Source organism: Loxodonta africana, chromosome 4, assembly GCF_030014295.1.
Source record: "Loxodonta africana isolate mLoxAfr1 chromosome 4, mLoxAfr1.hap2, whole genome shotgun sequence".
Lineage (NCBI taxonomy): Eukaryota > Metazoa > Chordata > Mammalia > Proboscidea > Elephantidae > Loxodonta > Loxodonta africana.
In genome coordinates, this window is record NC_087345.1 from 98,892,733 (window position 1) to 98,914,399 (window position 21,667).

Here is a 21,667-nt window from a genome sequence, read left to right on the forward strand (position 1 = left end):
AAAGATCTTCCTCCACCCACCACTGACAGTTTTCCAAGGAAGAGTAAAAACAATCTTCTTTCATATTCAGTTTTGTCTGCCATCTAGAATTCAGCTGTTTAGTAAATTCTCTGTCCTGGTTTGTCTATGGATTACTAAGCACTGTGTTTACAAAATTCGGTGAAGGGGGTAGAATTCAGTAATCTGTTTAGGCTGTAAACAGAAGCAGAAGAGCAACCTAATAATAAATGGATAGGGTTATTTTTCATGTGGCTCAACTAACAGATGCATGGCTGGGGTTATAATGAGGAAAGAACCTGGGAAGGCTGTGAGCCCCATTTCTACAGCCCCCACTCATAAAGACATTATCTATTCATGCCTAGGGCAAGAAAGGTGCTCTTCTGGCTTTATGGCGGATCTGAGAGTCAGAACTTTAAAGACAGACAGTTGTGATCGCCCTACAGCAGCTGCCTCTGGGGCCCATCTTCCCCGCGGCCACAGCTATTACACAGTTACCACTACCTCCACACCCGTAAAGGATGGGAGACAACAAATGCTGGGGACCAAGTTCTACCTCGCTCTCTCAGGTTTTTCTGTGTATTCACTTGTCTACTTCTAGCTGGTCTATTCATTTCCACGGGCATGTCCTCAAGGACATGCAAGGTGTTATAACAAGCATGGACTAGATTGGGAAAATCCTAATGTGTAATCACATTCCTCTTACATGAAAGGGAAGAAGTATAGTCCAGCAATGAATGCTAGGCTACTGAAGGCTGCAAGGGCAGGAAGCACCGTGCTGAGTTTCTCTGAGCTTAGCAGCATTGACAGACTTCATCCTGGAACCATAAAACTTCTTGCTGGGTCAAATAAATGACTTTCTTTACCCAAGACAGGGGGCTGGTCAGGCTGGGAGCAGTGCCAGAAAAGATTCCTGAACACAGACAATGTAGAGCAAAGCTGTAGGAAGTGGTCCAGCACAATCCAGTCCTAAGGCTGCAGACTGCCAGTTCGCCATCTGGGAGGCCTGAAAAGGCGCCTGTCTGGGAATCAGGAGACCAAGTTTATGTTCCAATTTTACTGCTGGCTATTGTTGTGACCTTGGAGCCAGGCACACCAACCCTGTGCATTTCTGTTTACCCATCAACAATAATGCTAGGTTGCAGCTATGCTAAGAAGACAATTCAGAGACAACAGAACTGACTCCACCCCCACCGATACTCAAAACCAGATATACAGCTTCAGGGCCACCACTGGGCAAAATGGTGAAACAACTAAAGTTTGTATTTGGACAACCCTTTCGCCCCTTATTTCAGCCTGTCCCCCTGGGTATCCCTACATCCTTGGATGGCCCCTTCACAAACCCCTGCACAGCAACATGGCTACCACATCAGAATATTCTCCCACTTCCTCTCACTTATCTAAACTCAGTCACCTGTGTGCCAGTCTCTCTGGCCCCACCTCACTCAATGATGCCAACTGTTGACATCCTTTTTTGTTCATCACGCCTCTCAGATAGCATAATGCTTTAACCCACTTAAAATAGAATCAAGAAATTATTCTGGTTATGTGAATTAATAAAAGAGGAAACAAACCAGGGGCAAGTTTTATTTCTCAGTGGCCTTTTAAATCACATTCTTCTCCTCAACCAGGACTATTTACCCTTTTATATGGGCATCAACAACAAATCCTCTATCAATTCAGTTTTAAATGAATCAAGTAACCAAGCACTCTTCACTTTGAATTATACTATGTATTGTTTAACACTGGTGCCCTGGTGCCACAGTGGCTTAAGAGCTTGTCTGCTAACTAAAATGTCAGCAGTTGAAATCCACCAGCTGCTCTTTGGAAACCCAATGGGGCAATTCTACTCTGCCCTATAGGGTCACTATGAGTAGGAATCGACTTGACGGCAATAGGTTTGGTTCAACGGGTTTTACTGTTAAAGAACTGCAAGTTCCAATGTGGCTGGTTACATTTCACTCATTAGTGAAGTGGTATCCCTCAGCACCCTGTGTGTGGGATGAACCGTCTGCTACAATTTCACTTGACAGTCACCTTTGTAAGAAACTCTGAACCATTGCCTCCTACAGGTGGGAAATGAGATGAGGAAGTGGGGGCGATGATTGGCCCGGGTAAGGAAAGGGTCCCTTGACACCTCAGTGACTCATCTGTATTAAGTACAATAAAAAGTACCTAGAAAGGTACCCTGGTTGATAATTGCTTTTTAATGTTCTAACCTGAGTTAGTTTTATTTCGTCCTTGAGGTATCCTCTTACAGTGTTTATATCCTCTGTCCAACGGGAACTAGAGCAGCCAGACGATCCTATCACACTGAAAGCTGCAGCTGATTGCCCTTTAGTGCTAATGGATGTGCAACTCACTGCACCACAAACTAATGAAGGCACCTAATAAGTAGTGTAGGAGGAAATGGCTGTATGCCTGAGATTCCAGCCTCACCTTCCTTTCCTGCTCTACAAGACAGAAGAACATTTTAAAGGAATAGGAGAAGTTTTTCTAACAGGTTATAAAGTTCAATAACTCTTACACGCCAAATTTCCCTATGTAAGAGGAGTGTTCCCTGGGAATGTTTTGTATGCTAAATATCAATAACTTTCCAGTCTACCTTTCCTAACCTATAGTGTATCAAAAACTTTCTTTCCTTCCTTCTTATACCAGAAGGTACTCCAATCTTTAGAACAATATTTTTCTCTAACTTGATTTTTATGGTCACTTCTGGCTCTAAAATCATTTTACTCTACAAAAAGGAACTATGTGTTGACAACTCAAGAGCCTAGAAAAATGAAGATTCTGGTACTCAGTATGTATTGGCTGGGAACAAAGATGGTTGATACAGCATTTAAATAATATCTATCATGAATATCAAATACCATATTTTGAGAGGAGGATGCTTAAAATTATATTCTATCCATATAAGTAACATATGGCTACATATAATAGCATTTGTTCAAAATGAGATGATCATCGCTTGATAACATAATACTTAAAATAATCAATTGTAGATAGTCACCCTAAGTAGTAATAATACATGTTTTTTATGTACTACTAACTGTCTTTACCCAAGAATAAATTTAAGAGTCATTTATACTATCCAGCTATTCAGATCTCAAATTAACCCAAAGGAAGTCAGATCATACCCATATCATTGCATTAAAATACTGATTCTTCCTTCTTACCTGAAGAAATACTTGAAGAAGTCTGTTGCTTTGTTTTTTGATATTCCCGTATCACCATGACTCTCTTGCCCACACTTCCTGGAATATCTAAATCTTTTCTATTTTGATATGATAAATCATGTGAGTAGCTCAAAATACAAAGAAGGAATTTTCAAACTAAGCTTAAAGCTAACATAATAGAAAACAAACAGGTATTTAAATTTATTAAATTCATTGAAAGAAAACATTGTTGAGTACTTAATATTTTACGGAAACAGCCTTTTGTTAAAATAAAATGAAAGAAAGAAAAAAAAACCTAGAATATGTCTTCTCAAATCTCTGGGTACATTCAGAATGCTTTTTTAATTTTTTTTTGGAAGTTCCTATTTAAAACTAGAGCAGACATAGATACATGGAAAATAGCAAACCCTCGATATTTTACACAATATAAACACAAGAAAAATACACTTTCGACACGTGGTCTTCTTTGTAATCATCTAGTTATCAGCCACGCCATTCGTTTTTCTATCACAGCCTTTTCAAAAAGAATCAGGAACCTTATGCAGCTGGATATATTGGGGAAACCAAAGACTTATGTGAAATGTTGCCCACAGTCAAGTACAGGTCACACAATCCAGTTCTGCAATTCTGAAATTCAAAAGACTCTTGTTATGGTTGAATTGTGTCCCCCCAAAAATATGTGTTATGAATCCTAACCCCTATACCTGTGGTTAGGAGCCCTGATGGTGCAATGGTTAAGTGCCCTGCTGCTAACCAAAATGTTGGCAGTTCGAACCCACCAGCCGCTCCTTGGAAGAAAGATGTGGGCAGCCTGCTGCTATAAAGATTACAGCCTTGGAAACCCTGTTGGGCATTTCTACTCTGTTCTATAAACCAAAAAACCAAACCGGTTGCATCAATTCCAACTCACAGCAACCCTACAGGACAGAGTAAAACTGCACTATACAGTGTCCAAAGAGCACATGGTGGATTCAAACTGCCGAACTTTTGGTTAGCAGCCATAGCACTTAATCACTACACCCCCAGGGTTTCCTCTGTTGTATAGGGTTGCTATATAAATCAACGCAACATCAAAGGGTTTCATGTGGTTATAACCTCATTTTGGAAAGGGTTTTCTTTGTTATGTTAATGAGGCACTATTAGTGTAAGGTGTGTTTTAAATCAATCTCTTTTTGAGAAATAAAAAGAGCAGGTTAACAGTAAGAAAGCAGGAAGACAGATGCCACACCACATGAAGATCATCTAGGAGCCAAGGAACAAGGATCTTCCCCAGAGCCAACAAAGAGAGAAAGCCTTCCCGTAGAGCCGGCACCCTGAATTCAGACTTCTAGCCTTCTAAACTGTGGGAAAATAAATTTCTGTTTGTTAAAGCCACCCACTTGTTGTATTTCTGTTATAGCAGCACTAGATAACTAAGACAACTCTCATCTTTGTAATTTATTTGCTACAAAGACCTGATCAAAACTGAACTTATTCAGTAGCAAAGCCTAGCCAGAACTCATTTCAGCCTGTTTGTTGTCTGTTTTATCCCACTTCATGTGAATATGTATATACTTAGCTACAGAAGTATTAATGTGTTTGGTGATGGGGTATTTCCTCAGGCCCTGCAGGGTGACCTACTAAATATAAGCAAGGCACTTAATCCTGAAACACGTCTGGCCTCAGGGTTTGGTAAGAAATGGCGGGCCAGGACTAAGCTTAGTAAACACATGCCGTGCTGTTCTGAGCACTATAGAGGAAAACGTGCCATTGCCTATGTTCACATTACCTGAACCCATCATTTACTGAACTCATTATCTTCTTCTCAAGCTGGACTCTCCGAAAGACTCCCCCCCGCCTTTTTTTTTTCAATAGGATAATCACTACTCCAGTCACACAGGCCAATCTTTCTAGTAAAAAAAAAAAAAAATTTTTTCTAGTAACCATTAATTCCTCTTTACTTTCACCAACTCATGTCCCATCTGTTTTTGAAAAGTCATAGGGTCTCATGTGTCCCCCTCCTGCTCTACTACCCATTGTCCCTCCCCTATCGCAGACTGGTGGCTCAGTAGTTAAGGGCTTAACTGCTCACCAAAAAGCTGGCAGTTTGAATCCACCAGTCGCTCCTTGGAAACTCTATAGGGCAATTCTACTCTATCCTATAGAGTTGCTATGAGTCGGAGTCAACAGCAACAGGTTTGGTTTTTGGTTTATTACAGACTGGCCTAACAATCAAACCCTCATAAATACAACCCCACTTCCTTTCCACTCCCATAATGGCCTCTTCTTCAATATACCCTATGTTCTGTTTGAAGGTCTTGTCATCATCTCACACCTAGCTCGAATACCTGCCTTGACTCAACTACCACAATAGAAGACATAAAGTCCAGGTTATGAGACTGGCATTTAAAGACCTAAGAATTGGGATCCAACCTACCATCCCACTGCATCTCCTCCTCTTCCCTAACACAAACCTAATATGCTACTCACCTCAACAAGATTCAAAGTTAAACCTAAAGAAATTATTCTGAGTGTACCAATTCTAATTTTACCTGTGCTCCTAAACTATTTTCCACATTTAGGAAAACAGGGGCAGTGACCAGTCTATACTCGTAATAGTTTAGTGCAAATATGTAGGAAAACCAACTTGTTCAAGTTATCCCAATCTTACAGTGAAGAGAGAGGGAGATCATTTAAAATATATTTAATCATTTGTGTCTCTGATAATATGTAATTTCCAGTTGCATGAGTCACCATTTTTATGTGGGACAATTGCCACTACAAACTATAGATCACGAGAGGGTTTCATGCTGCTAACTAAATAGCCAGCCAAGTATAATATTTATGTTTCACAAAACATAAAATTAATAACCAATAACTTGGATTAAAACATGTGCTCACAGAACCATTCACTCTTCCTCACAAGTGTTCCAAGTTGGCAATGCTCTCCTTTAGAAGTCTACTAAGAAGAGACTTTCCATGCAAGAGTAAAGAAAGACTTACAAGTTATTGAAATGAAAGGAGTAATGAATGGGGTAGTGGCATTCTATTTAATATTTATATTTGGCATTTTATAAGCAAATTTCAAAAGAAAAGATGAAACCGTTTAGTTGATCTTACGAAATGATTCTGATCATTCTATAAAGCATTTTGGTATTTCTATAACAAAATTTCTGTGCTTCTAATGAAGAATACCCCTCTCAGCACAGAAACACCATCACCACCACCTACTACCAGCTTATATCTACAAATTGCTAAAAGATTAAATATGGCCTTAAAAAAATTATGTATAAATGCTAGTTATTTGGGAACAAAGGTAGAGACAATTATCACACACCAAGCCAATAAGAACATGTGTGGCTGCGCTTCCTTTCTATAATGTGGCATGGCTGTCAATTACATAGCAACGTGCTATACTCTCTTTGGTGCAGGTAGACACTAATGGGAGGGAAGATGAATTAAATCAGGGGGGAGTTAGAGAGAGTTCCACACAGGTGATAATGCTTGGACTTGGATGTGAAGGACAAAGTTGACAAAGAAGGAATTAGCACTCTGGGCATGGGAGAACATGCAAAGGCAGAGGCATGAGAGAACGTCACGTGGTTGAGAATTAGCAAATAATTCTCTACATTGTGTGTGTCAAGAGAACAGGTTTGAAGTCAGGCAGGAGCAGATCATAAAGAGCTTTCCCTACAAATTAAAAGCATTTCAATTTTATTCTGCTGATGATAGGAGCCATTTAGAAAAATTACCCCAAGAGCAAAATCCAGAATGAATCGAAGAAGGAAAAAAACTATTAGGAAGAAGTAATTAGGAGTTCTATAACCAAGAAGACTCAATGTCCATGAAGGTGGATGAAAGGAGATAAAAAAAAGAAGACAAGTTTGGAGTTAATCAGGAAACTGAATCAGGAGTCTGGTTATCTTACTCAGCACTATCTGCAGAAGCTTATCATTCCTCCTGTAATACCCCCATATAATCTCATATGTTTTTAGTAATAAAAAAGAGGAAAATTTCAAGGCAGAAATAACAAATACAGGCTCTTTCTTATTGTACATTAAAAAAAAAAACTAGGACACAGTTGTATTATTTTAAAATAATTTGTACTCAGTAAACAACTTGAAATCTAGAGTGATTTTTCGGTGCTGAGTTACCTATACCAACAGGGGAATCAAAATGGAAGCAATGATTAAAATGTGATTTTAACCTAATAGATGAGTTTACAATAGGATAACTTAACAAAATGTGGCAATCACAAAACCAAATAACCTGCCCTTATTATTAATGCCCGTACCATTATATTAAAGATACCTCAAATATATCTTTAACACAGCAGATAACTTTTCTCCAAAATAGGTGGTTTGATCTAAGTTTCCCTTAACTTTCTACACCAAGTAAATTTCCTGAATGGGTTACAAACACATCCAGCCATTGTTTGTAATGGATACCTATTGTCTGCCTACCCAACACCCTCCACCCATTTTTAGAAACTGACTCACTCACCCTCACCCTTAAACTCCTCTATCCATGCAATTACTATACTAGACACCATGCTTGTTTAGTGGATGTTTACTGGTGACTCAACTAACCACCAATTCCTAGATATCCTCTGTGCCAAACATCTCTCCACTCCGTTTTACTCCCACTCTCTAAAGTTCACACCCTAGTTATGATCACCACTAAAAAATAGCTGCACATCAGTTACTGCATGGCATCTGACTACACCCACCAACCTTTTTTCTTATTTCCATTTCACCTGTTCAGTTTCATTCAAATGAAACTTCTTCACCCTCCTTTCCATGTAGCCAGAATCCCCGGTTAAATAACTTTTTTATTAGAACCCTCAATTTGTTTTTCACTCTTTTTGTTTTCTTCCAGTGCAGCAAGTCTGAGCAGTCCCCACTCGGATGAATCACTCTCAAGTTCTGTTCCAGGTGACTGAGTTCTCAGAGAGAAAACTGCTCAAAAACAACATCAATCAAATTCATTATGGCTGCCTTCAAAGGACCTCAGTGATAAACAGTAACTCTTTCATTTGTCCCTAGTCAGTTCCCTTCCACATGCCCTAGGTTTGCTTTTCCAAACCTTGAACACTTTCTTAAACCCCTTGCCCCATCCAACCCCTCCATTTTTATCTTTAGCTCCTCATTCATCACAGTGAAATAGAGGGGATCAGGTAGGAGGAGCACCTTCAACTTCCTGCCCTTCTACGCCAAACACTAATTAGAGCATTAATCTTTACCTCACTCATGGCTGTTTCTGAGGAACCAGGTCTCTCCTGGTCTCTCGAAGGCCAACATTTCTACTTGTGCCTTAAGTCCAAGATTACAGAAAGCTTCAAAGATGCTGCTTGTCTTCTATATCTTTATCTGCACTTCAATCTAGGTCTTTCCCCTACTATTACAAGCAAGTCAATTAACCTCACCTTCCCCCCCACAAAAAAAAAAAAATTAGCCATCACCACCTAACAAGAAAATCTTCCCTTGGCACTTTCTTCCATTTTTAACCTACTATCCCATTTCTTCTTCTATTTCCCACCAAGCTTCCTAAACTATGTACATGTTCTCCTGTATGTGTATATTATGTATACACATATACATATACAATAAAAATAGGTGTATTTTATATATTTATGCATCAGAAACAGAAGGCAAAGTTTGAGGGATAATAGAGATTGAGAACATATTTAACAATATATATTAATAAAACCAAAACCAAACCCATTGCCATCAAGTCTATTCCAACTCATAGCAACCCTATAGGATGCAGGGTAGAACTGCCCCATAGGGTTTCCACTGAGCAGCTGGTGGATTTGAACTGCCAATCTTTGATTAGCAGCCGTAACAGTAAACCCGTGAGCCACCAGGGCTCCATTTGTAATACCATGTAATACTATATGCACAATATAATACTCAAAATATTTGTTTATTCCTTAAATCATTTCCGTCTGTTTCTAGCCCAACCTCTGAATTAAAAATACTCTCACTAATTCACCTGTGATCTTGTAATTGCTAAATCCAAAGCTCTATTGTTTGCTTCCTAACTGACTCAGCTGTAGCATACTTACTTTTTCCCCATAACACTTACCACCTATTCATGTATTATATATTTATGTGTTTAGTGTCTTTCTCTTCCTGTAGGATATACACTTTTAGGAGATCAGAGACCTTGTCTGTTTGAGTCACTGTCTAGAATAGTGCTGGGCATGTAATAAGGGATCAATGAATACTGACTGAATGAATGACACTCACCTCCTGGACAAAATCCATCAGACCAGAGTTGGGAACCACAGGCAAACTAGGTCAACTTCAGTTCCTTTCCTGGGAGTTTAAACCTGGGACCAAGCAAGTCAAGCCAGTCTCTCTGGGTAGATGTAAACTGATCTTCAGTTTGAAAGGAAAATGAAGCAGATACACACAGAGGAGACAAGACCAAGAGCTTCCTGATGGAATCCAAGCCTGTTTCAAGTTATCTAATGCCCAGAATTAATCCTATCCTTGGACTCTGTGAAATACCCCAATTTCCTTATACAGTAAAACCTGCAAAAACTGGAACCTGAGTAAAGTAGAAATCTGTCAGAGAAGGAAACTCAAATATTTTCTGCCAATAGAGAGTGGCAGAAAAGCAGTAAGACTGCACCCTGTAAAAGGCAGAAAATTTGTACGACCCAGAAAAACATGCCAGTCCCGCCAAGTTCTGGCTCTCACAGTTTTGAAGCAGGCGGTCATGAAAAGGTTATTAACCATCCCATAATAGTTGTTTTTCAGAAAGTCTACTCTTGCCACAGCACTTCACCATGATTGGTTGAATCCCCAAGTTTCTACTCTTCTCCTGGCAAGAGGCTATGGCGCAGGCGTACTGACTCCAAATTCTTCTGCTATGTGACCTTCCTGGGGTGACAGTACCAATCAATCACCATTTTACAACCATACACAAAGACCTAGTCACCAAGAATTAGGCATACATGGACTGCACGTACATCTTCCTATCACCAGGCTGAAGATCCTCCCTTCACTGCTCATGCATATGTATTTCACCTCCTATAAAAGGACCAAATCTTCCCTGGTTCGGAGAGCTGGCAGCTTTAGGTCACAAGACCCTGCCTGTCTCCCAGTTTGCAAACTGTAAATACACCTTTCTGTTCTTCCAACCCTGCGTCTGGCTGACTTCAGTTCTGTGGTCTGCTTGACAAGAACCTATTTAGTAGATGGCTTCAGTTTCACTGTAGTAAGTTACCTTTTTAACTAAAGCTAATTGGTCTTGATTTCTCTTGGTTACTACCAAGAGATTTTTACTAATATGCTGTTCTGTGATTGAATAGGCTCAAAATAAACATTCTAAAGCAAATGTTAAAAAAAAAAAAAAAGTAAAAATTGAGGGTAAAAACTTAGGGTTCCACGTTTAATCCCCTGAATGAACAACATGTGTAAGTATATGGGCAATGGTTAGCATTCTTTAATGAAAAATTAATATGATATGGTGGCACCCTCTTTATGATTTACTATGTCTTTATTATACCACACTTAGGTACTATTTATGGGAGAAGAGCTGTTTTATTGTCTACTCTAAATAAGGTTACATGCACAAATTCATTTTAGCACTAAAGCCATTTTTTCCATTAAGTTTGGTACTAATTTTATCTCTACTAATTTTCCTTAAGCAGGAGGAAAAGCACATCATTTAATAGAGAATAGCTGAAGAACCTAGTTACAACAGTGCATAACAAATCAAGACTGGAGGACAAACTAAGATGCAACCAATATTAGCATTTAGAAAATGCTTTATCTTGGAGAATAGAAATTAAATAATCAGCAATGTTACATTTCATGGGTGATGGTACTTACCAAACAAACGTTGATGGAACAGAAATTTGCCAGCTATTAGTCCTATGAGAATGGCAAGTAGCCATAGAAGCACCTTCAAAAGCCTCCAGCCAACTCCTCTAGGGTATTTATTTGTTACAAATGAAAAACAGTTTCCAACAACAAGAACATTGGCCTCTGTTTGGCTATGAGAAACTGGGTCCTCCGCAAATATTAAGAAGTTAAAGAAGATCACCAAATAAGCCACAATCAGGCGAGACCAGGGATGCTGGAAATAATAACGAAAGTCTTTACCCATTCTTCAAAACTTCAATTCTGTAGTTTACCTGTATAAGAAAAGATACATATGGTTAGAGCAAGAATACAAGTCAGCTCTCTCTTCCTATGTTCAAATTTATAACACCTCAATAAAAAGGTATTTGAAAAGATGATACCTGTTCCTACTTATCATGGTGACCCCATGTGTTACAGGGCAGACCTGAGCTCCCTAGGATTTTCTTGGCTATAATCTTTACAGAAACAGATCTTCCACAGCACTGCTGGGTGGGTTCAAACCACGAACTTTTTGGTTGGTAGTCTGGCACAATCAGCGTGCACCACCCAGGGTCGCCATAAGTCAGAGTTGATGGAAATGGGTTTGGTTTTGGATTTTGCTTTCTATTCATGGCACAAACACAATTCTGAAATTGAGGGAAGTTGAATTGTCCCTTCCGCTTCATCTAAGTCTGATCATTTGAGGATCTAAGAAAGGAAAATAAAAGTGTAGAGAAAGAGGAAGGAACACAAGAGGGCAGAACCCTGTCCAAAATCAGGACTGTGACTGAGATGACATGTAGAAGTCCTCGCAGGAGGAAATGCAGTGCATAGAATCAATGCAATGCATTTCTTCTTTTATACTGTTATTTTTATCTTATCATCAAAATACACTTATTTAAAAATTAAAACTATATAAGAGTAAGCTGAGTACTTATTACCAAAAAAATAATTAAACATCCTCCTCTACTCAAATCCCCCACCTCACAGTCAAGATAGCATAAAAATTTGGTGGCTGTACTTTCAGATCTTTTTCTGTACATTTACAAGTGTGTGTATGTATATGAGCTTTTGCAGAAATGTTCACATGTAGTTATCAAAATAATTTCAACACAGAATACATTTTTTGAAATAGCTTGCAGCCAGAAGGAATCTCTGCTTGCAGGGAGTGAGGAAGACAGGGGAAGGAGCAGGGAAGATTGCAGAGGAGGACATGGCCAACTCCACTGCTGAAGGATGAGTAGAATTTTTGCCCAGGTGAAGAAGGCTAGGATGCTCAATTCAGGCAGTGGGAAAGGCATATGCACAGAGGCATGGTAGAAAACCACACAATAAGCAGCACACCTACAGCAGTGGGTCCTCACCTGGATTTGCACTGGAAGAACTGAAGCTTTCTTTAAATGCACATGTCCAGGGCCCCATCTCCAAAGTCTTCCTCAGTAGGTCTGGAGTGGTGCTCGAGCATATGCATGTTTTTTGTTCTTTTTACAAAACACCATAAGTGATATCAAGGTGCAGCCAAAGAAAAGAACCAATGGCTTAAAAACAATATTTCTGGACCCTTGAACACTGCATCTAGGCCGTCTGACTGCAGCTTCACAATAACAAATAGCTATCCCTGGTTGAAGGTTCTCAGGGGAAGTGATTCTTCCATGTGGAAGAAACTCATCTGGTGTAAGGCCTGGCCTCTCTCTGCCACTTTTCTTTCACCACTCCAGGCAGGGCATGTGGGCTGACTTATCTGTTGGGACATTTTGGGAAGAATAAACTGGGCGTAATCGACTCAGCTCCTTCCTCTTTCGTCTTTGGGAACCAGCCTGCCCATAAAAACACAGGCTATATCCTTCACATGGGGAGGCCTGCCCAGATCCACCAGGGTTTGTGGCTGGGTAATTAAGTCTAATTTTCTGATTTGGTTCTGATGAGTCCATTTACCTCTCAAACTAAGCCTCATCTCCCCCACCCCACACCCCAATAATAAAGCTGGTCAAATCTGAGATTTAAGGCTGAGGGCTAGGGACCATGGTCTGGGGGGACATCTAGCTCAACTGGCATAACATAGTTTATAAAGAAAATGTTCTACATCCTGCTTTGGTGAGTAGCATCTGGGGTCTTAAAAGCTTGCGAATGGCCATCTCAGATACTCCACTGGTCCCACACCATCTGGAGCAAGGGAGAATGGAGAAAACCAAAAACACAAGGGAAAGATTAGTCCAAAGGACTAATGGACCACAACTACCACAGCCTCCGCCAGACTGTCCAGAACAACTAGATGGTGCCCAGCTTGCCACACCAACTGCTCTGACAGGGATCACAAGAGAGGGTTCCAGACAAAGCTGGAGAAGAATGTGGGACAAAATTCTAACTCACAAAAAGAGACCAGACTTACTGGTGTGACAGAGACTGGAGAAACCCCAAGAGTATGGCCCCCAGACACATTTTTAACTCAGCTCTGAAGTCACTCCTGAGGTCCACCCGTCATCCAAAGCTTAGACAGGCTCATAAAACAAAATGAGACTAAATGGGCACACCAGCGCAGGGGCAAGAACAAGAAGGCAGGAGGGAACAGGAAAGCTGGGAATGGGGAACCCAAGGTCAAGAAGGGGAGAGTGTTGACGTGTCGTGGGGTCACAAAACAATATGTGTATTAATTGTTTATTTGATTTATTTAATGAAAAAGTAATCTCTGTAAAGCTTCACCTAAATTAAAGAAAAAAATATTTTCCAGAGTCATTATACCAAAAAGAATTAGTCGATATTCAGCCATTTCAAGAAGTGGCATATGATCAGGAACCGATGGTACTGAAGGAAGAAGTCCAAGCTGCTCTGAAGGCATTGGCAAAAAACAAGGCTCCAGGAATTGATGGAATATCAGTTGAGATGTTTCAACAAACAGATGCAGTGCTGGAGGTGCTCACTCGTCTATGCCAAGAAATATGGAAGACAGCTTCCTGGCCAACTGACTGGAAGAGATCCATATTTATGCCCATTCCCAAGAAAGGTGATCCAACCAAATGTGGAAATTATAGAACAATATCATTAATATCACACGCAAGCAAAATTTTGCTGAAGATCATTCAAAAACGGCTGCAGCATATCGACAGGGAACTGCCAGAAACTCAGGCTGGTTTCAGAAGAGGACGTGGAACCAGGGATATCATTGCTGATGTCAGACGGATCCTGGCTGAAAGCAGAGAATACCAGAAGGATGTTTACCTGTGTTTTATTGACTATGCAAAGGCATTCGACTGTGTGGATCATAACAAACTATGGATAACACTGCTAAGAATGGGAATTCCAGAACACTTAATTGTGCTCATGAGGAACTTTTACATAGATCAAGAGGCAGTTGTTCGGACAGAACAAGGGGATACTGATTGGTTTAAAGTCAGGAAAGGTGTGCGTCAGGGTTGTATTCTTTTACCATACCTATTTAATCTGTATGCTGAACAAATAATCTGAGAAGCTGGACTATACAAAGAAGAACAGAGCATCAGGATTGGTGGAAGACTCATTAACAACCTGCAATATGCAGATGACACAACCTTGCTTGCTGAAAGTGAAGAGGACTTGAAGCACTTACTAATGGAGATCCAGAGTCTTCAGTATGGATTACACCTCAACTTAAAGAAAACAAAAATCATCATAACTGGACCAATCAGCATCATGATAAATGGAGAAAAGACTGAAGTTGTTAAGGATTTCATCTTACTTGGATCTACAATCAACAGCCATGGAAGCAGCAATCCAGAAATCAAAAGACTCTTTGCATCAGGCAAATCTGCTACAAAGGACCTCTTCAAAGTGTTGAAGAGCAAAGACGTCACCGTGAAGACTAAGGTGCACCTGACCCAAGCCATGGTATTTTCAATCACATAATATGCATGTGAAAGCTGGACAATGAATAAAGAAGACGGAAGAAGGGTTGACGCCTTTGAATTGTGTTGGTGAAGAATATTGAATATACCACGGACTGCCGAAAGAACAAACAAATCTGTCTTGGAAGAAGTGTGGCCCAAGTGCTCCTTAGAGGCAAGGATGGCGAGACTGCGTCCTACATGCTTTGGACATGTTGTCAGGAGGGATTAGTCCCTGGAGAAGGACATCATGCCTGGCAGAGTACAGGGTCAGCGGAAAAGAGGAAAGATTGACACAGTGGCTGCAACGATGGGCTCAATCATAACAACAATTGTAAGGATGGCGCAGGACCAGGCAGTATTTCGTTCTGTTGTGCATAGGGTCGCTATGAGTCGGAACCAACTCAACGGCACCTAACAACAATAACAACATTTCAGTGAAGTTTTGCATATGGCATTCAGAAACCAAAGGATGCATTAAAAAAAAAAGGTCTGGGATTTAAAAAAAATAATAAAAGCTACAGTTTGACCACAACCTGCCAATTTTTTTCCTTCTCTTTCAACTTATTTAGAGTTCAAAGAAGGAAGAAGGGTGTCTATTGACTGGACCCTTATAAAACCTGTAACACCTTACAGGCCAGGCGTTCTGGACATCTGCATACATTATGATTTCATTATTGTCATAACAACCTCTGAAATATTGTTATTGTTATTATCATTCCCATCACTTCATTTTACAGGAGAGTAAACTGAGGCTCACAGAGATTACACAACTTGCCCCAAATCACCCAATGAGAAAGCTCTGATATTAGCCCCTGAAGACTGATCCCAGGGCCTAATCACCATGCCCTGCAGGCAGCCAGAGCAGCTCCAGGCATTTTCCCTGCCTTTGAGGGCAGGCCCAGGGCCTAGCCCCAGGGACATCATCCCTTGCAAGTCTGGAAATCCACTGCCCTGGAAGACAATTATATTAACTCTGTAATGTATACTTTTAAGGCCCAGGAATAAAATATGTAAATGCAAACAGCCTTCAAGAATCATAAGCACTTCAGAAAAAAAGTGTCCGTTGAAAATATTCTCATTTTACACATGGTTGGTAATATAGAAATCAAGCCACAAGCCTGAGGTAACTCTAAGTCAGTGGAAAAGCTGGGAATAGGCTCAAATGCTCCCAAGTCCCAGTCCAATATTCTGAGCTAGTGAGTGCCAATTGAACCCATAATCTAATGAAGACTTGTCTTAACCATTTTACAAAAGCAATGTAAACATCCTAAGGAACTGGCAGTAAAATTCAGCAAAACAAATAGTCATCGTGCCTCGGGTTCAGAAGCCTTCTAAGCAACTTCGAATTCCTTGTGATCTTCATTAACACTCTGAAATAACTCTTCCCAGGGGCTGCCGCTCAGATTGCTTGGGAATGGTAACTACAGCAGATGTTTTTTTTTTTTTTTCAATATAAGGCTCATCACCCACTGCAAGCAGAGACCTACTACACATGCGGTGCTCACAACAAAGAGAGCGCAGAGCAAGCAGGAAGAATAAAAACAAACATGATGCATTTTCATGATATCCTATGTGCAAGGATGCCAGAATGGGTCAGCTGTCAACTCAATTTCATGCAACACCTTTGGAAATTCAAAAGACCACTATCACAAGAGAAATACACAGAAATCATCTGAAAAACCAATAAGGCTTAAAGCAGGAATAGTTCCTACATGTCCATGGGAACTGGACAGAGGTATTATTTAAGAAACTGATGTAACAGGTTATTCAATTGCTTCTCTTACCAGTAAGGAATTCTGGGGTAACTGCCGCCTACACCAGCTCCTGCATCTCCCTTCACTCTCCATGCCAGTCAAGGCAGCAGGATCCAAAATGTTGAATACATATGACTTTTATAATTTTTAAAATAAATGCTTTGTGGAGGACTGATATATACTTATTTTTATTATTTTATTTGCTTTTTTAAAACTTCAGAATCTTGCTTTGAGGGCTATGTAATGCCCAAATGCCTGAACTGAATTAGATCAAGACAATTTGGAGTTAGCTATTTTTTTATCCCTCTCCAGTATTTATATTGTTTCAGAAAAGAGAACTAAAGTCTCTAGCAACAATCCTGTACTAGTGCACGGCTTTATTAAATTTCCACAGTAACGCTATGAATGACACTATCACTCCCATGTTAAAAAAAAAAAAAAAAACTATTGCCATTTACAGGGAAGAAAATGGAGGATCAGAGTAGTTGCAGTTGTTGCCTGTTTATTTCACATACTCAGTAAATGAAAGAGCCAGAATTTGAATCCAAATCCATTCTGAGCTTTTGATCGCTATAATAAAGACCACAAAGCTGGAAGTGCTTCTGACAATATTATATTTCCATCATATTTACAGCTTATTCTTCATCTCAACTAACAATTTCAGTGACGTAAATGCTAGCAGACGATACAGCAATAGGACCCAATTATTGATTATTTGGTCTTTTTATTTTAGGCTAAATATGGCTGATATATATTCCTGACTCATAATCCAGGTGCTGAAGTGGTGTCTTCCAGGGGCCCCAAATTTCAAACACCTACGGAACAACTTGGGTAACAATTCTGCTTATCCCCACTTCATGGCTCATACATGAGACTGTCAAAAGTATCCCTGGTCTTCTTGGCCCTGTTTTCTAGTTCCTCTAGTTCTTGATAGTATCCAGAATAACAAAACTGTTTTCTCCTTTGTAGTTTCCACAGAGCATACTTATGACTAATATGATGATTTGGTAACTCTAATGTCAATAACCCAGGATCGAGATGGTTCAAATGGACTATGCTACACACTGCACATAGTCTACAAATCACTTAATTTTTTAAATCAGTTCTCCAACCACAGATGAGAATGTTTTTATCTTAGCTTTTAGCACAGCAGAGTGAAATCAGCTGTTTATATGTTTATCTCCTCATTAAGTCATAAGCTCCTCAGAAGTAGGGCTATTTACTTCCAGACACAGTACAGTGCTAGGCACACAGTGGGCATCAATAAACACTTATTGGATGAGTTGAATGGTATACTCAGGGAAGTCCCTCTTTGTTTAAGTGAGATGAAGAGGCAGAGCAACCTGCTATTCAGCTTCCAGAAACAGAGGAGAGGAGCAGCAAATCCAAAGCCTGCAATGACGACTGGGCCAAACAGCAGTACTGATGCACCACCACCCAACACCATCTCATTTTTAGCACCAGGTTCTGTATTATTATTATTATTAATGGCTAACACTTATTGAGAACTTCTATATACCAGACACTGCTAATGAGCTTTACAAACATTAGCTTGTTTAAATTTCATAGCAGTCCAAGGAAGAGAATACTCTTATTTTCTCCGTTTTATAAATGTTGAAGCTGAGACTTAGAGAAGCTTAGAAACTTGTACAAGATAACAAAACTCATCAATGGCAGAGCCAGGACACAAAGCCTGACCTCAACACTCTATGCTATGCTCTCGCACACAAGGTCATAAATTCTGAAATCTCGTCCTTTACATGTTGGTGAGAAAGTTCCTGATAACAAAGCCAGTCTGATATAAAAGAGTCGCAGTACATCTATGATATATGAGTCTACTATTACTATTCATATTGACCTTGGTAGCATGATCAGAAAGTACTGTGATCATGTGACCACAGGATTGCTAGAATTTTTTTCTTCCTTGAGCATCAACATAAGTAGTTGAATTGAACTGATTGTCCTTCTGCATTGTATTGCTGATGTTTATTCTGTGTTCTCCTAACTATGCTTATATAGAACATTGCATCTCTCAGAACTAGACTAAGCCACACAGTTGAATAATTTCATCTCTTAAACAGTGACATCATTAGATAGATGCCACTATTCGCATGTTGGAAACCTTTATTTCATATAATAATAGTAATGAAGATGCTGGTAATCCCAGGCTGTAATTTTATATCCTAACTTATCATCCATAGGCCTTTGGTCATGGTTTCCACCTGTAGAGGGGCTAGTATTTATACTCTATATTTTATGCATTTTACTACAAGCCAGTGTTTCACATTGTACTAAAGGCTAATAATGGAGAGGAATGCAAAGGAGAAATGACTGAATGAAAAGAACATTCAAATTGCGAAAAATTTTGAGCAAAGACACAAAGGATACCGTCTGCAATACGTTTGGAGACGCAGCAGTAGTTCTGTGTGGTTAACATGCAGGGTGCTTGGGAGTGTCTGCAACAGTCAAAGATAATTTGGGGCCAGATCAAGGAGGGGTATACAAAAGTGTCAGTCTGTATTTTACTGAGTATAGAATAGGGAATCATCAAAGAAATAATAATCTTCAGAGCAGAAGAATAATATGATTGATTGGGGCGGGGTTTTGGAAAGGTTTCTCTGCCTGCTTAGAAAAGGATGAATTTGTATGAGGCATGATGGAAGTGGGGAGAACAGCTTAGAGGCAACCCCAGTAGTTTAAGTAAAAAATCAGGTCCTAAAATAGGGCAACATTGATGCTCTAATAATTTGTTTGATTAAATTGGAATGCCCTACCTTCATTACTTATTAGCATCTTTACAAAAAAATGAAAGCACTCAAGGATTTCAAGAGTATGAATTTCATATTTCTCAGCAGGAATCCTGGCCCAAACTATAGTTTTTACATAATGACAATTACAAACAAGATGGAGTATACTACTCTCATTAACAAAAATTTATGGATGTACATGAGAAAAGTTCTTGATGAACTAATATGCTATACAAAAGACATCACCACTAGCCAGGAACACAGGACCCAAAGCACAAAAGTGCCAGTCTGTATTTTACTCTACTAATGTAGATTTTTTTTAATGTAGATTTTAGCATGTAGTTATACCTAACTAGGTAACAAACAGATCATTTTCTTTGTGAAGTACCATTCTAGGATAAAAAAAGGAATTTTTCCAGATTTTTTACAATCCTTGGCTATTTATGTCTGATATTCCAACTGTGACCCTTCTTAGCTCTCATTAAAGGACTTATTAAAATGACTACACCTGATACTTGGCCAAGATGTATTTTGTGAACTTTATTTCAACACCTTGAATCCAATTTCTTGAAAAATAATTTTTAAAAAGACCTCTTACACTTTGTTTTTTGTGGTATGTACTTTGTGAAGCATACTACTGTGTTTTGGATAGTTCTTAGCTGTATTAGTACCAAAATTAAAGACTATTTTATTCAATCACCCACTGGTACTATTATACTACTATATGTAAAGTTCTTCACAGTTAAAAGAACACTTTTCAAAATCATTTCAATTAATCCCAAGGATATAATCATTTTTAAATTTGCATGTCAAAAAGGCAGAATTTTAAATTATTTCCCTAAAAGATAAATAATGATAAACCCAAAACCAAACCCATTGTCATCAAGTCTATTCCCACTCATAGCAACCCTATAGGACAGATTAGAACTGCCTTGTAGGGTTTCCAAGGAGCAGCTGGTGGATTGGAACTGCTGACCACTTGGTTAGCAGCCAAGCTCTTAAGCACTAAGCCACCAGGGCTCCAAATAATGATAATAGCCTATATTTATATATTTTACCTCTTAGTGTTTTTAATGAATAAAAATTACACCCTTAGAATGACACTATAGAAATGATCAAGGAAATCAGGAATATTTGTTTTCAGAAGGCAGCATAATGTAGTAGAAGGAATATGGTCTCCCATAGTTCTACTTGTCTCTACCACTTGCTAGCTCTGTGTACTTGGGCAAATCCCTATTCTCTCTGGGACTCCAGTAAAATACTAATAAAAGTACTTTCTTTATAGAGTTATTGTGAATATTAAAGGAAATTACATCTGAAAAGTACCTGGTCATTTCCAGGTGATTCCAACCCTGAAGGTCAATGTAAAATTACTTTTGGTCATCTCCCTTTAAAATGAGCATGAAAATAATATCAACTTTATGTGTGGGGCTCTTGAAAGGAATTTTTAATGTACTATCTCAATTAATCCTTATTCCAACACTTTAGATTTCACCAGCGAAGAAGTGGAAGTTCAGAGAGGCTATAACGTGCCCAAGGTCATACAACTAAAAACTGGCAGGAACAAGAACTATTTCTATATGACCCCAAAGTCAGTACTCTTAATTACTACTATGTTCCCTACACTGAGTAATGTAGAATTCAGAATCAAGTTCCAATGGGAAGGAAGGAAATATAAGTACATGGTAGTGACTTGCACCTCTAGGTACTCAATAAATATTCGCTGATGGATGAAAACATGAATAGATGGATCCATGATGGATAGATAAAAAACCAGCCTTGGGTAAGAAACAAAACACTGAGGATTCCATTCCAGACAGCGTAGAATCTAGATAATGGGACACCAAGTCTGTAAAAAGAGAAATGGCAGAAAGGCAGGGAAAACAAATACAGATTTGTCTGGACCAGCCCTGAAGGGTAGGTCTTAGTATATTACACTAAATTGTCAGATGAAAAAACAAGCATGAGGAGATGATGCATGGCATTCTACATAATGCAAGTACTTATGACAAGTTTAAAAACAACAAACAGCAGTAATAACAAAGCAGAGTTGGAACTTCTTACTTTCAGTCCAATACAAGAGACCACATGGCCTTTTAAATAAAAAGCAACCTTTTAGGTCAATCAATGAAACCACCATAAGTGACTTTGAATGGATAACAGGATGATATTTGTGTACCCTAGCTAATTAGAGGATCACATCCCTACATCACTTCCTAGACTTTCTCTTCACATTGTTTCAATCTTTAAGTGATTTTCTTCTATCCTTCTTATCCTGCAATCCTTAAAAAAAAAAAA

General features: G+C 39.2%; 1 protein-coding gene across 1 annotated transcript in view; it reads right to left on the reverse strand.

Annotated features, from left to right (window-relative positions):
• Positions 1 to 13,588, reverse strand: part of TMEM117 (transmembrane protein 117) — a 556,897-nt gene extending 543,309 nt beyond the window's left edge. The window contains exons 1-2 of the mRNA XM_023555483.2: positions 11,410 to 13,588; positions 10,997 to 11,301 (exon numbers count right to left, since the gene is read on the reverse strand). Coding sequence (XP_023411251.2) covers positions 10,997 to 11,273 — 277 coding nt within the window. The 5' untranslated portion in view covers positions 11,274 to 11,301; positions 11,410 to 13,588. The remainder of the gene's footprint in view (positions 1 to 10,996; positions 11,302 to 11,409) is intronic.
• Between the last annotated feature and the right edge of the window lie 8,079 nt (positions 13,589 to 21,667).